The sequence below is a fragment of the Mobula hypostoma genome, chromosome 7, assembly GCF_963921235.1.
Source record: "Mobula hypostoma chromosome 7, sMobHyp1.1, whole genome shotgun sequence".
NCBI lineage: Eukaryota > Metazoa > Chordata > Chondrichthyes > Myliobatiformes > Myliobatidae > Mobula > Mobula hypostoma.
The window spans coordinates 129735580-129749997 of NC_086103.1; the positions used below are offsets into that span (position 1 = coordinate 129735580).

A 14418-nucleotide genomic window follows, 5' to 3' on the forward strand; every position below is an offset into this window, starting at 1 on the left:
GCCATTTAATACATCTCTCATACACTACACTGAAAGTACATTCCTGCAACGGCTCCTGCAATCCCAGTGTAAAGAGGGAAATATAATTTCTTTTGTACATCTAGAATTTAAAGTGCCAAACACATTAACAGCATATTTAACAACATTCCCCACAAACAATGGGTGACAAATTATCTTGGCTCATGATCAGTATTCCCCAGACTCTTGTAATACAAAACACACCAATCTCACTAAATCAGTCTCTTCTCAAACCATTATTGTAAACCATTTCCTGTCAGGTTAACAATGAATACCAAAAAAATTGGTACATGCCATGCAAATGTGCCGTTAAATTAGCAAGGTGTTTAGAATGAATGCTTGTCATTTAATCTTACAACATTTAATCCTCAACATATATGCTATAGCCTTCCAAATTTAGAAAATTAACCTCTTTCACAGCTAGCTACAACTTTTTTTTCCTTTTGCACATCACACCCATGTTTTGACTGGAGGAAGTACCTTGTATCATTTCCCCTTCTTTAATGGCACCCAGTGTTCCATGCAAGGCATTGTCAATCTCCTGTGTCATTTTCTTTAGTGCATGATCTCCTTTCCAGCATAACAAAGGAGACCATCTTACATAGTACTGGGAGTCAGGAAGCCAAAGAGGGTACTTGCTGGAGTGAAGCCACTGTAAAGGCTTTATGGGGAAGCACCACAGCTCAAAACTCTGCTGCCATGGGAACGACTAGATCCTGTGTAACTGCCTCTCAAAAGATTTCATGGGCATTGCTTAAAAGAGGAAACAAATAACACGGGTCAATTGCAAACAGTGTATTGGTTCATAGCAAACGAAGGCAGGCATATAACTTTTGGGAAAATATGTACAGGATATTCTAGCTCCCAATACCATTCTTCAAACCACTTCATTCACCTACCAATTAGCCAAAAGAATCACATCACCTCCCTCTTCTACTATCCATCCTCCTCCCTCAACCCTACAGTCCCCATCTTCATGCTGATTCCTTACTCAAAGGGCCCCGAATGCTCCCTCCTTCCCCACTTCCAGCTTCTTCCTTGACAGACCCTCAGAAATGGTTCCTGTTCCACCCCCTATTTCCTTCGTGCACTCCATAGTTCAAATTTAATCGTCATTCAACCATACACAAATACAGCCAAACAAAACAGCGATATTCTGGGGCCTTGTTGCAAAGCACAGTACCCGCAGTCACATACAGCACAAGGCACACACAAGATTGTGGAAAGGGCAAAGAAAGAACATACAAGACATCAGAAAAATAGAATCACACACAAAAAAAATCATCCAAGATCCTAAATCCATGAATGTTGCAGCAGTCTGCAGTTGAAAACATTAAAGTTTGTCTTCTGCTGAGTGAACGCTGGGGAGCAGCACCAACTCCAGTTTGTACGCCATGCCACACTCTAGTGAAGTGCACCAACTCTGATGCCTCTCTGCTGGGTGGCTGATTCTACTGTATTTCTTTGTATTTACTGTGAATGCTCCCAGTAATATAGATCTTGTGGTACTATATGGTGACATAAACATACTTTGACAATAAATTTACTTTGAACAATTTTGAAAATGGAATTAAGTTTAATTTTCCATTACTATGAATTCAGCTTCTCAATCATAACTTTTACAACCAAACTTTGAATATTAAGTAGAGATAAGATTTTTGATAAGATTATTTTGCAATTCAGATTTGCAATCAAAACACTAATCACCCAAGTTTCCTAGTTCTCAAATGAAATGAAAAATCAGTCCAGTTTCTTCCCCCCCCCACCTCAAAGCAATTTTTTCACAAGACAAACAACTGAACAAACAAGATTTTCAATGACACTTTTTCACATTCCCTAGAAATCAAATACAGAAATCTGCTTGGAGATTGTGCGATATTACTGGATTAATATTTGCTTTGAGGATGCTTGAAGATGCAGTGAAATAAAAGAGGTACGTGATAGATAATAAGTTTTGAGATTGATCACTGGATGCTGCAATAGAATTTGAAACTTGCTATCAGTGTACCCTTATTTTCTGACACAGTACACGCCAAAGGAAGCCGGAAACTTTTCCCCTATAGTCAACCTTCTCTCAGTTGTGTTATGCTCTTACCTTCTTTACCAAGTAGAAATGAATAGAAACAGAGATGGTTGATGCTGAGATAAATCCAGCCTTGTCGAGGAACCCGCCCTTTCCAGCAGCAACACGAGTAATAGGTCACCAGTTTTTCCAAGTCTGGGAAATTAAACCTCGTCTCAAATTTTACCAGAGCCTCACGGAACTTCTCAGGGTCTTCCTCCTGTTCTGCCAGCTTGCTCCTGGTTTCTTCTGCTATAAGCCCCTGATCAAATAGATTTACAAACTTATTTTGGAAAGCAAAATAGAAACAGCAAAATGTATATCTTTCCACTTCACTGTTATTCTGGTACTCAATGAAGTGACTTATATTTACCAAAATAGGAAATGTCCTGGAGACACTCAGGGCAGGCAGCATTGTGGAAAGAGGAAAGAAAAATCTCTCCACAGAGACACTGCCAGGTCTACTGAGCCTTTTCAGCATTTTAATTGTTTAAAAAGTTACAGCTGCTGGAATTTTTTGTTTTGTTTCTCATTATAGTTATTAAATACTGGCTATGTCACAAATAAAATTCTCTAGCGTGGACATTTGATCAAATCAGTAGCTAGATGCACTATGCATAGAGACAGTGCTTAACACAATTACATAAAATATTTTATATATGCTCAAAATCAGTGCACAAAAGTCAAGGGATACAAAGAAATGGGTTTTTGGTAAATAATGCCATTTAGCATTTAATTGAAGTTGTAATTATATGTTCTAAATGAATTGGCCTGTGGGGTTTTGAATGAGAAGCAATTAAGATTTGCTAGATGTGCTGCCAGTTTTAGAGATTTCCATCATTACTACTCAATATTATGGCTGAACAACGCTTAAAGTCATCCAAAATCAGTGCAGCAGACAGTTCAATAGACTAGAGGCTGGATTATTTGTGATCAGAATGGAAAATGGACAGGAACAAGTTTGGAATAATGGACTTTATATTGAAAAAACATGCAAAATACATGAAAACTTAAGTATATAGTTATGGGTGCAATTCTCACATACTTATAATTTTGCAAGTATTTTAGCACAACTTAATTTAGTTTCATCCAGTTCAGCTGATACCCAACTTGAAACTCTTGGCCTGTTTTAGCTGCAAACCTCTACCTCAAAACTCACAAAAAGAGTACTAGGTGCCAACTTTGTCCAACACAAGTGACAACACTGATCAGGTTTCTCAACCCCAGCCCAGTGGTGGGTTTGGTACTCCGAAGTCCTGAGATGCATTATTAGTACTTGTAGAAACTGACAGTGACACCACCTGCCTGCATGCTCTGTTAGGTTCCTAATGTAGTACATCTGAGAAGCAGAGTTCTCAGCTCTTAAGTTAGAAAAAAAAATCTACCCAAGTGGGTACAGGGCTATACTTGTTTCAAAAACAGCAATCCCAATTTGAATGAATGAGCTGTTGAGCAAAAAAAGCAACTCATTGTGTTGTTATTACTCAAGTTTATTTTAATTATTTCAATTGACTTTTAGCAGTTGAGCATACTTTTTATGCCATGAGTTTCAAGATTAACCCAAGTCCCAACACAAGCAGCCTCATCTCGAGGAAGGGCCTCACTACTTTTAGGAGCTCCAATGAATAGAACTGCCTGCCTGAGCCAAAACAGCTTATTTATCTAGAGTGGTGCACTTACAGTAACAACATGGGACCTTTATTTTCCTGCAAACACTTTCATGATAGCCTTCTGTTGTTTTTAGATAGGTACCATGCAACGTAAAGTACGCCATTTTATAAGGATCTTGTATTAATCCCAAGAATCCCATTTAAACTAAAAAAATAATCCAAACAAAACTGTCACACATTTCTGCAAACACCCTTTAGTGAGTCAGTGACTAACTGATCATCCCCTTCACATTGGGAAAACAGGATTTCCCATGCTACCTAAAATAGTGCCAGTGAAAATGCTAATTATCTAAATGATTCTCAATTGCGGTTCCGTTAAATGCCTTTTTACTCCTAACTTTACAGTGAATAAATTATTCTTCTTTGTGTGCTGTTTAAAAATAGGGCCCTGAACAATTATTGTAGACCAGAAAAAATCAGGAGTCTTTTACATTTTGCATACTGCACAAAGGAAAATGTAGTTGCAACCTCCCCCTCCACAGGACCTGCTAGAGTTCATTCAAATGATGCAATTGTTCACAGCTTTGCTGGATTATTCTTACCTTTACTTTGCCATGAACAAAATTGATAACATCATCTTTGTTGTCAAATACTGATAGAGTGTGCAGAAGATTCTGTTCCAGCCATTCCCAATGTTGATTAATTTCTTCCACAGTAGCTCCTTTTAAAGAATTGTGCAAAAACAAAAGAATATCTTATATTTTGATCTTTTATGTTCAGTGCTGACAATTTAAAGGGGTATCGTTTCCCCCTCAACATTTCAAAATTGAGAGAAATATAAAAAACGCATTGACTTCTGATCTGGATATGTAGATACGAAGTTTGTACAAAATATTTTGTTCAGACTTTCCTCCAATGGGCTTTGTCATATCACCAGAGTGTTAATTATCTCTTTGGGTCAGGCAAAGCTGATAACTGGCATCTGGCCAGAGGATCCCAGGAAATGAAAAGGACAAGGAAATGCAGTTGCCAGATAGAATTAAGTTTTTGTTTCTCGAGGGATGAGCTTCCCAATTAGTGTACAGTTTCACAGCAATGAAATCTGGGTATCCACTACAAGATCGTTGCTTTATTGGGTAGATGACATGAGCATGTACATAACTTTGCTCATACATGAACGTATGTATAGCACTACATCTTCATTCCCAGCGACAGTAATTGCCAATACAAAAATCAACTTTTAACAACGTATTTACAATATATTCCAAAAAAAGTCACAAACTTCAAGCAAACACAGCAAATGCTATTTTCACTGGGCTATATGGGAACATTTAAATAATTCATTGTAAAGGATGTCAGTTTGAAAGAGGGTTTGGGATCAGTTTGAGTCAGTGTTCCCACATTTTGGGATACAAAATCAAGAAAGGCATCCCTTGAAAGAGAATTGAAACCACAATCAGATTTAACAGAACTTCAGAGATGCTATTCACAAATCACCTCCAGGATCTTTATTTAAATGGACACAATCCTTACATACTTGCATATTGGAACATAACATTTTCTGCACAAGTTTGCGAGCAATTTTCACAGGTCTTACGTACCACAAGCAATGACCCAGTACACTTGTGATCCTGGCATCTGATGCAAAATGCGGAATGGTGCTACACGGGCGTTGGAGTCGAGCACAGCATCTAAAGCACCCACCAGGAGACCTTAGAAGATATAGATACATGTTAAAATGATAATCTCAAGCTATCTCTCAAACCAAAAAAAATACCATTCTTGCTCATCAGAGTCAGAATTCCAAAATGACACAACATGGGCTTTGAATATTCTGACACTGACACTTGACTCGTGCAGCAAGATTAGCAGAAAGCGTGCTGTGTCTTTGCTCACACTGCACATGTTGGATAATCAAGTTTGCTTTCATTGCACACCAAAATAACTAGATAACAGATGCTATCACAAACCAAGAGCATTCACAAAAGGACAGTGCTTTTGAATCAAGCAGTCACTTTATATTTTTAAAGTCAGAATTTTATTATTCTGTGCCCTCAATTTAACAAAAAGGATAAGCACCTACAGTACTTCCTTCCAATTAGTAATGTGATCGAGGGTTTTAGGATATAATTCATCATGTAGGTTTACAGCACTACAGGTACAGTAGAACCAGATATTGCCCTACTTCAATTCTCTCATACAGTATATTTCCCAAAATAAAAAGTGGTAATGGCTAAAGTTCAATAACATTACAGTAAAACTCCGACAATCTGCTGTGGTATCACTTACAGGTGCTGATGGTTTGGCAACTTTTCTTTTCTCTATTGCTCCTTCTAAATGTACCTGATTTTCTAGAAAATGTTTTACCACTAGGCAACATCTAAAGAAATAAAAAGCATATTGGTGCATTACTAGGAGTTTTATCCCACAGATGGGGGAAAACCGCCAGTCCAGCAGTCCTAGAGGTGCTTGATTTTTGGAGTTTTGCAGTTAAATCTTCAAGCTGTACCCACACTTCTTGAGTAGGTGCTACATAGCAGAGACAGCACATGACTGTCCTGTAGGAACCAGCAGATATCAATATTGCAAGGACAGTATGAGTGGGCAAGTGGAAGCAAAACCGAGATCACAAATCAGGATTTCTTCCAACTTTAACTCACCCAAGTGATTGGCATAAAAAAAAGTACCAAGGCTTCTAGTATGAAGCCTTGCGTGTATTTCCTTTCTCACAAGTTAGCTTGGAATACATGCAGAAGGTCTCATGAGATAACGTTTTAGAATGTACTGAACTTTGAAAACATTTATCTGTTTGATTGATTTAGAAATACAGTGCTGAATAGACCCTGCCATGCCTTTGAACCACGTCGCCAGCAACCCACCAACTTAACCCTGGCCTATTGCTGGACAATTTACAATGACCAATTACCTACTAACCGGTATGTCCTTAGGCTGCGGAAGGAAATTGGAGCACCCGGAAGAAACTGGCGCGTTCACGGGGAGCCCTTACAGATTACATCAGAACTGAATGCCGACCGAACACTGACGTCCTGAACTGTAGTAGCTGCAATAGTGACAAAATCAAACAAGCAGCTCCTGAAACGGGGAAAAACTATTGAAGATATCTGGCTTTCTCCCCCGTGGAAAAACTGGACCCAATCACTGGATTGAAAATATTTTAAAATTTCCAAAATATCAAGGAGACAAGGCAGAGTCTGAAAATTTATTACACGACAAGCACAGATGCATACATGCAATTTACATGTGCTGTCTTTTAATGGATCACGGGGAATGTTTATGCTCAATTCAAGAGTTTGCCATGAGAGGTCACAATTGACAGTAAAAGACTGTTCAGAGTTTGCCATGAGAGGTCACAATTAACAGTAAAAGACTGTTCAGAGATATTTCATCATCTATAATCATATCTGCGCAGAAGTCTAGCCCACCCCTCTGGACTGATTATTTCAAAGTAATCCAACGAACACGGTACCAAACAAAGTAATTGAAAGCTGTGCTCCGAATAGTCATCATTTTCTTGATGAGGGTTGGTTGTTAGAGAGAGGTTGTCCCTAAGTTGTACTGAAAAGACTTCAGCAATAATTTCAAGTGATATTATTGGCCCGAGCAATTCAACTAAAAACAAATACACAACTGAGCAATTAGATAGGTTATTAAGTATTAATGAAAATGAAGGGACATTTTCCCATAAATAAAGATCTTAAGTAGAAGATCAGGTGAAAGTGGTTGAATAATCCACTCCTGCTTCTATTTGTGTTCTGAAAGTGGATTTACCCAGACTAAGGTTTCCCTCTGCAGTAACTACTTCAATATTATCACAGCCAAAATGCTCATGATTTTCTAACAGACAACTACCAAAATCCTAGTTTCTACTTTGGAGAGTGAACCACGGCTTAACACTCTGAATGTTTCCCCGCCAATGCATTATCAAATCAAAGAGGGACTTCATGATTCTTCAACCTGCATAATCCTTCTTACGATTCTTTCTGTTTTTGCAGTCAACAGCTTAATCTTTAGCATCCGTATTTCCATCCATTATTCCAGAGCTCATAGAAGTACAGCCTTTCTTATATTTTTTTTTACAAAATGCACTAATGCACAGCACAGAAACAGGCCATTTGTAATGTCAAGTGTGCACCAGTATTTTATCTGCATTGTCTACCAAGTAAGGGATTCCCCACTTTCTACTTACAATATTATTTCTCCCTTTATTCAAATTTACAAAACCTTTGAGAGAACTTCAAATTAGCAAGGGTATTATCTGAATGAACATGCTCTTTGGGTCCCAGTCTCTGGAAGGGGATTTATATTCTAATAGCCACAGTTTTTCTTCTGACCTCCAGCTTAATTATTCATGCCTGTTACCAAGTTCACCAAGTAATTGAAACAAACCATTCCTAACTCACCATAACCTTGAATGATTTTAAAATCATATTACTACTCTTTTCTAGCTGGAAAGATCCTATATATCTACAGCTTTTTCACCTCTGGTAATTAATAAATGCTGAATTTTCACCATTGTTTTTGATAATACTTTTGATATCACATTGGTTAAAGTACTGTATTGTGCTGTACCTAAAATGGCTTTGAATCTAAAAGTATAGAAATAAGTTACTTTCTTTAGAGGAATGTTTTAGCTAAGTTGGCAGGTTTCTATCAGTATTAGTTGAGCATGCACTCAGGCTTAGAAACAAAATGTAGACAGGAGTTTAAGGAAGTATTGTCATTTGTACTCCTGATATACTTAATGAGTCACAGTGCTCAGCCCCACTGAAAATTCCTCACCTCAACTACTTGTTCCAAACATCAGTGCTTCCAAAATCTAAAGAGCTCTAAAACAGTTTCTTTGAAATGGCGATTACAAGCTAAGTAAAGCATTGTAATCCAATGAATACACTTTGCTGTTGCAGTTTAATTTCTCTCAATAGATTTAATATCTACTTGTTAGTTCAAGTCTATTATTTTAGTCAGTAGGAGAGATGACGTAAATGCAATGGGATCTTGTACTTCTCAAACAAACACATGAACTGTACTGTTAATGACTCCTTGTTATGTGCAATTTGGCTGCTGCATTTTCTACATCATAATAATGATAGCACTTTAAAGTGTTCTCCGTTATCCATTAAAATTTGGCTGAATGAACAAAAAGGGAGGCTAAGAAGAGCCAAAAAAATAGATCAGGTTCCCACTTCTGATCATATCCTGTAACATGCTCAGTAAAAGAGTCAGGCTGATGATCAGTGGAAGCACGATCCAACGTAGACACTGGAGGGATAGAAAAAGAAACAATTCCATGAACAGATCAATTTGTTCTCTCATTCATTAGCATAGACTGCCATTTTATGACAGCCTGCTTACAAGAAAACTGATTGAATAGTCTCTTATTCAGTAAACCTAATTAATATAATGAACAAGCAATTGTCTTATTCCTGGAAAACCTCTCATCTAGATTAGTAAATCTTGATTATTAAATCTAGATTGTCATTTTTATCATGTGAATATAAGCAATGTATACTGCAACAAACTGAAGTCAAAAAGAGCCTTTTGCAAGACTGGCCAGCAGAACATTCATTATAAAGCAATTTATCTATGGATTCTTCAGACATTTTAAATATTTAATGTGCATAAACATGTCACACGCTCAAAATGTTTCATAAAATTATTCAATATTAATGATATTAGTGACCAATATAAAGGCACAGTGGCAGGAAAATAAGGGAGAATAAACGCAAACAAAAACAGTGTTGGGCTGTTCTCAGTCAAATACTGTAGCAGGAACCTGGCCTTAAAAACCACATGTATATTTAGATATCATTTTAACAATAACAAATATTATACCTGCTTCAGAACTTTAAAATAAAATTTATATTAATGAATTGGAACACTGCTGTTTAAAAAAAACAAAATTGGTTTCAATGTTATTTGACATCTTGGATTTGTCTTTCACTTTACTCACTATCTTCCTGACACAGACACACACAATCCTTAACACAAAATTGCTGCAACGGTTCAAAGTAGGTTATGTGGGTGGGGCAGAAATTAACTTCTCTTTATGGCAGTTTTGAATAGAAATTTAGTTCCTTTGTCTCAGCGGAAACTTCAAATATAGTTATTGAATACTGCCCACAATCCAGGTGAAACCACAGCTAATGTTTGTTTTAGGGAATCTGAATTTGGAGAAATGAAAGTCAATTAGGAGTCATTTCCCAATGCTTATTAAAGCACAGGAGGGAACATTCGGCCAATTTGGACCATGCTGGCGCTAAGCAGAGAAATCCTATCATAAGGGATTGCTGCGCTTTAGAAAATCTGACTTTACACAAATTCTCCTGTAGAATTTCAAATAACACAAACAAGCAACATCTCAGAGAAAAACTTGTTAATCAGGGGAGGTTTATTATAGAATCTTCAAAGGTTAAGATAACATTGAATAATTTGTGCTATAAATGTCTGTACAGGCAAGCATCTCTTGTTTTAACTGTGGTTTGATTAAAAATGATGGAATTTTGCTCCCCCTTCTTAAGCTCTGGATATTTTAAGATCATACCGTGTGGCAAATGGCTGCAAATGTGTGAACCTCGGTTACTTCTGTTGCCAATTTATTTTTCCCTTAGTTCGATATTGTTCATTTCCAATTTGTGGAAGAGAAAATTGCTTTACGGGTAGTTCTCAAGAATGTACAGGTGTCCCCCGCTTTTCGAACGTTCACTTTATGAAACCTCACTGTTATGAAAGGCCTACATTAGTTCCCTGTTTACGCTAACAGAAGGTGTATTCACTGTTATGAAAAAGGCAGCGCGCGCTCCTCCCCCGGATTCGGAACGGCATTGCTTAAACACGTGCCTGTGAGCATCCGTTAGCAAGATGAGTTCTACGGTATCGGCAAGGCCTAAAGAGCTCGTAAGGGTGTTACACTTAGCGTAGAACTAGACATAATTAAGCATTTCGATCGTGGTGAACGAAGTAAGGACAAAGTGAGTTTGGCTTGTGGAAGTTGACAAAGGTGATGTTGAAGAGGTTTTGGCATCCCATGACCAAGAACTGATAGATGAAGAGCTGATGCAATTGGAAGAGGAAAGGATAACAGTCAAAACCAAATGCAGTGGCGAAAGTGAAGTCGTCCAGGAACTGAACGTGAAGCAACTGCATGAGGTTTTTGCTGCAATAATTGCAGAAAAGTACAACTTTAATTTTGAAAGGGTACGTAGGTTTAGGGCATATTTGCAGGATGGTTAGAGTGCTTACAAAGAACTGTATGATAGAAAAATGCGCGAGGCTAAGCAGTCAAGCATACTGTCGTTTTTCAAGCCCTTCCACATCAGCCACAGCAGACGACGAACCTCGACTTTTGACATCGAGGCAGGCAGACATAGAAGATGATGACCTGCCTGCCCTGATGGAAACAGATGACGATGAGATGACACCCCAGTGTCCCACCACCCCAACCCCTGGGCCGCGGACCGATACATTGCGGCAGAGAATGCAGCGGTAGCCGGGACACACCCAGCACATTTTTAAGAAAAAAGCCGAAAGAAACAAGCTAATTAATTAGGTGTCGCCCAGCACATAAATGTCGGCCCAGATCAGAGGCGATTGCCGATTGCGTCGCCTCTGATCTGGGCCGACATTTACGTGCCGGGTGGCACCTAATTAATTAGCTTGTTTATTTCGGCTTTTTTCTTAAAGATGTGCTGGGTGCATCCCGGCTACCGCTGCATTCTCCGCGGATCGGTATAGGTTCGCAGCCCGGGGGTTGGGGTCCACTGCACCACCCCAACCTCCAACGACTCAGCCTAACACACCATCATCAGTGTGCTCGGCGCTGTCTTCCCAATTCCGGTAAGTGATACTACACTGTACATACATTATTTCTACTTTATATAGGCTGTGTATTTTTACGTGTTATTTGGTATGATTTGGCAGCTTCATAGCTTGAAGGTTACTTGTGAGAGCGTTTTTGCTGAGAGCGCTTGCGTGAGATTTTCGCTATGGAGAATAGTGCGCCAATGATTGTAGAAAAGTATTTCTACTTTATATAGGCTGTGTATTTATCATATAATTCCTGCTTTTCCTATATGTTACTGTTATTTTAGGTTTTGTGTGTTATTTGGCATGATTTGGTAGGTTATTTTTTGGGTCTGCGAACGCTCACAAATTTTCCTATATAAATAAATGGTAATTGCTTCTTCACTTTATGACATTCCGGCTTACAAGGCGTTTCATAGGAACGCTCTACCTTCGGATGGCGGGGGAAACCTGTAACCCATATGTGACTCGGAGAGTCCCGTTCCTCTTCTTCATCTCCCTTACTGATTATTCTCTCTCCAACTGTCCTCTGGCCCTTTTGCCTCTCACCCACACCAAAAGGGACCATTTCCCAGCAAGAAAAAAATAGGAGATTCACCATGTGGAGACTTCGCCGTGGAGAAATAGAATCAGCATTCAAGACACATCTGAGCCTGGGTTCTAGACTAGAGCACAGGGCGTCAAATTGACTGCTATGTCACCATCCTGATCCTGCCTCCACAATCTCAAATATCACCAAGAAACAAACATCAGAAATTATTTTGATTTAGGCTAAACAAAAACTTGGGCATTTTCCCTGAATGCTGTGACATCTGTTTCAACAAATTATATATTTTTTTTAAAAAACTTTGCTTAAGTGACTTTATTTTTTTTAAACCCATGCTTGGTTGACTGCTGTCAAGGAACAATGAAGTCATGCTGGCAATAAACACTAGAAAAGCACACATCTCCTGGATTAAAAAAACAAGTTTAAGTAGTTATAGTGGAAAGCCAAGGAAAACCTGCTGAAATAGTAATCATAGAACTAGAGCCCTGCAGCAGGCCACTTAATGTTTTGGGTGAAACACTTTAGCAGGACTGGGAAGAGTCTCGGCTCGAAATGTCAACTGTACCTCCCCCCGCCCCCCCCCCACAGATGCTGCCTGGCCTGCTGAGCTCCTCCAGCATTTTGTGGGTGTTGCTCGGATTTCCAGCATCTGCAGATTTTCTCTTGTTTGTGCAAAGAGAGAGGCAGAAACACTAGAGGGAAAAGACTACATCTCAACTACATCTCTTCACACCCTGTTACTCACAAGAATGATATGCCCTTCTCTCAGATCCACTGCCACAACACCTGTTCTCATGATGTGGCTTTTCATTTGAGGACATCGGTGATGCTCCTTTTTTCAGAAAACAGGGTCGTTTCCCACCCCCACCACCACTATCATCAACGCAGCCCTCACTAGCTTCTCTATTTCCTGCTTGACGTCCCTGCATCCTCCAGAGACATAATCAGGATAGGGTTCTCCTCATCCTCACCTACCACCCCTGAGCCTCAGCATCCAAAATATTCCGCCATCTCCAAATCTCACCATCAGACTCAGCTTCCCCTCCCTTCCCTACTTTCTAAAAGGATTGCTCTCTATGAGACTCCCTCATCTGCTCATCCCTCCCCTCTACAGGCACTTATCCCTGCAACAGCACCAAGTCTTACACTTTTCTCTTACACCTCCTCCCTTACCACCATTCAGGGCCCTGAACAGGTGCTTCCAAATGAGGTAGTCTTTCAATTGTGAATCCAGTATTCTTTGGCTTTGGGGCAACCACCACTGCTTGAATTTTCCTCAGAACACTTTGTGCAATTCTTGTGTGTCAATGGTGTGACCACAACAAGTGATGCTTGGTTTAAAGAATTCACACTTATTGCATCCTGCTCTGAGCACATCATCTTCTAAGCTTTTGAACAATATCTTGAGATTTTGGAGATATCACTGTTACTGGTGAGGATGACAAGGAACGCCATTCAGCTAACTCTGAATAGCAGGGCAGCTTTGCATCACCTTGTCCAGAGCTTTCTGCAAGAGTGAGAGTGCAGGTGCAGATGCTACTCCAAAAACAAGCCTACTGTTGTGATAAAGCATCTTGTGAATGTTTATGTCCATCTCCATCTGTAGGTAGACCTCAGCTAAGTCCATTTTGCAGAAGTGTTTCCCTCCAGAAAGGTTTGCAAATATATCCTCGATCCTTAGCAGAGGGTATTGATCTACTTTCAGTACTGGGTTGATGGTGACATTAAAGTCACTATAGATCCTAACAGATTGATCCTTCTTGGCTACTGGGACCACTGGCATTGCCACAAAACCTAGAAAAGAATTCCATCAGCCTTCATGTGATTTAGCTCACTGACTACTTTATTACGGATGGTATAAGTAACTGAATGGCTTTGTAAAACTTGGGTGTGGTATTTTAATTTAACACCATTTTACCCTTGATATGTTTGAGTTTGCCAGTTCCATCTTTGAACACTGCTGTGGCATCATCCAGTACCTTTCTTAATTCTCTTTCAGTTGACTCTACCGCAGGAGCTGTGGCATGTAAATGGAGGATGGATCCTCAGTCAAGTTGCAGTTGTCTCAGGCAATCACATTCCCACAATGCCGACCCTCCCGTTTTTCACCCACGTACAAGCCCAATGTGGTTTGTTGGTTATTGTTCACTGTTATGAATGTCATTCTCACAGGAATCATCATTTGTCCAGTGCAAGTTCTTAGTTGGGTGTCTGGAGGCTTCAGTTCAGTATCTTTGAAATGCCATTTAAATTCGTTTTGCAGAATGACTGGAACAACCGAGCTAGTGTCCAATTCTATTTTAGTTAATTTGCTCTTCACTTCTATGCAAGCCAGAGTACTCTTGTTAATTTTCAGACTG

At 39.3% G+C, this 14418-nt stretch overlaps 1 protein-coding gene across 4 annotated transcripts in view; it reads right to left on the minus strand.

Annotated features, from left to right (window-relative positions):
* The window catches only part of LOC134349526 (TBC1 domain family member 8), a 105277-nt gene that overhangs the window by 57967 nt on the left and 32892 nt on the right, over window positions 1–14418 (minus strand). For all 4 annotated transcript variants that reach the window (XM_063053991.1, XM_063053992.1, XM_063053990.1 and 1 more), the window contains exons 2-4: window positions 5292–5402; window positions 4293–4411; window positions 2114–2342 (exon numbers count right to left, since the gene is read on the minus strand). In XM_063053991.1, coding sequence (XP_062910061.1) covers window positions 2114–2342; window positions 4293–4411; window positions 5292–5402 — 459 coding nt within the window. The remainder of the gene's footprint in view (window positions 1–2113; window positions 2343–4292; window positions 4412–5291; window positions 5403–14418) is intronic.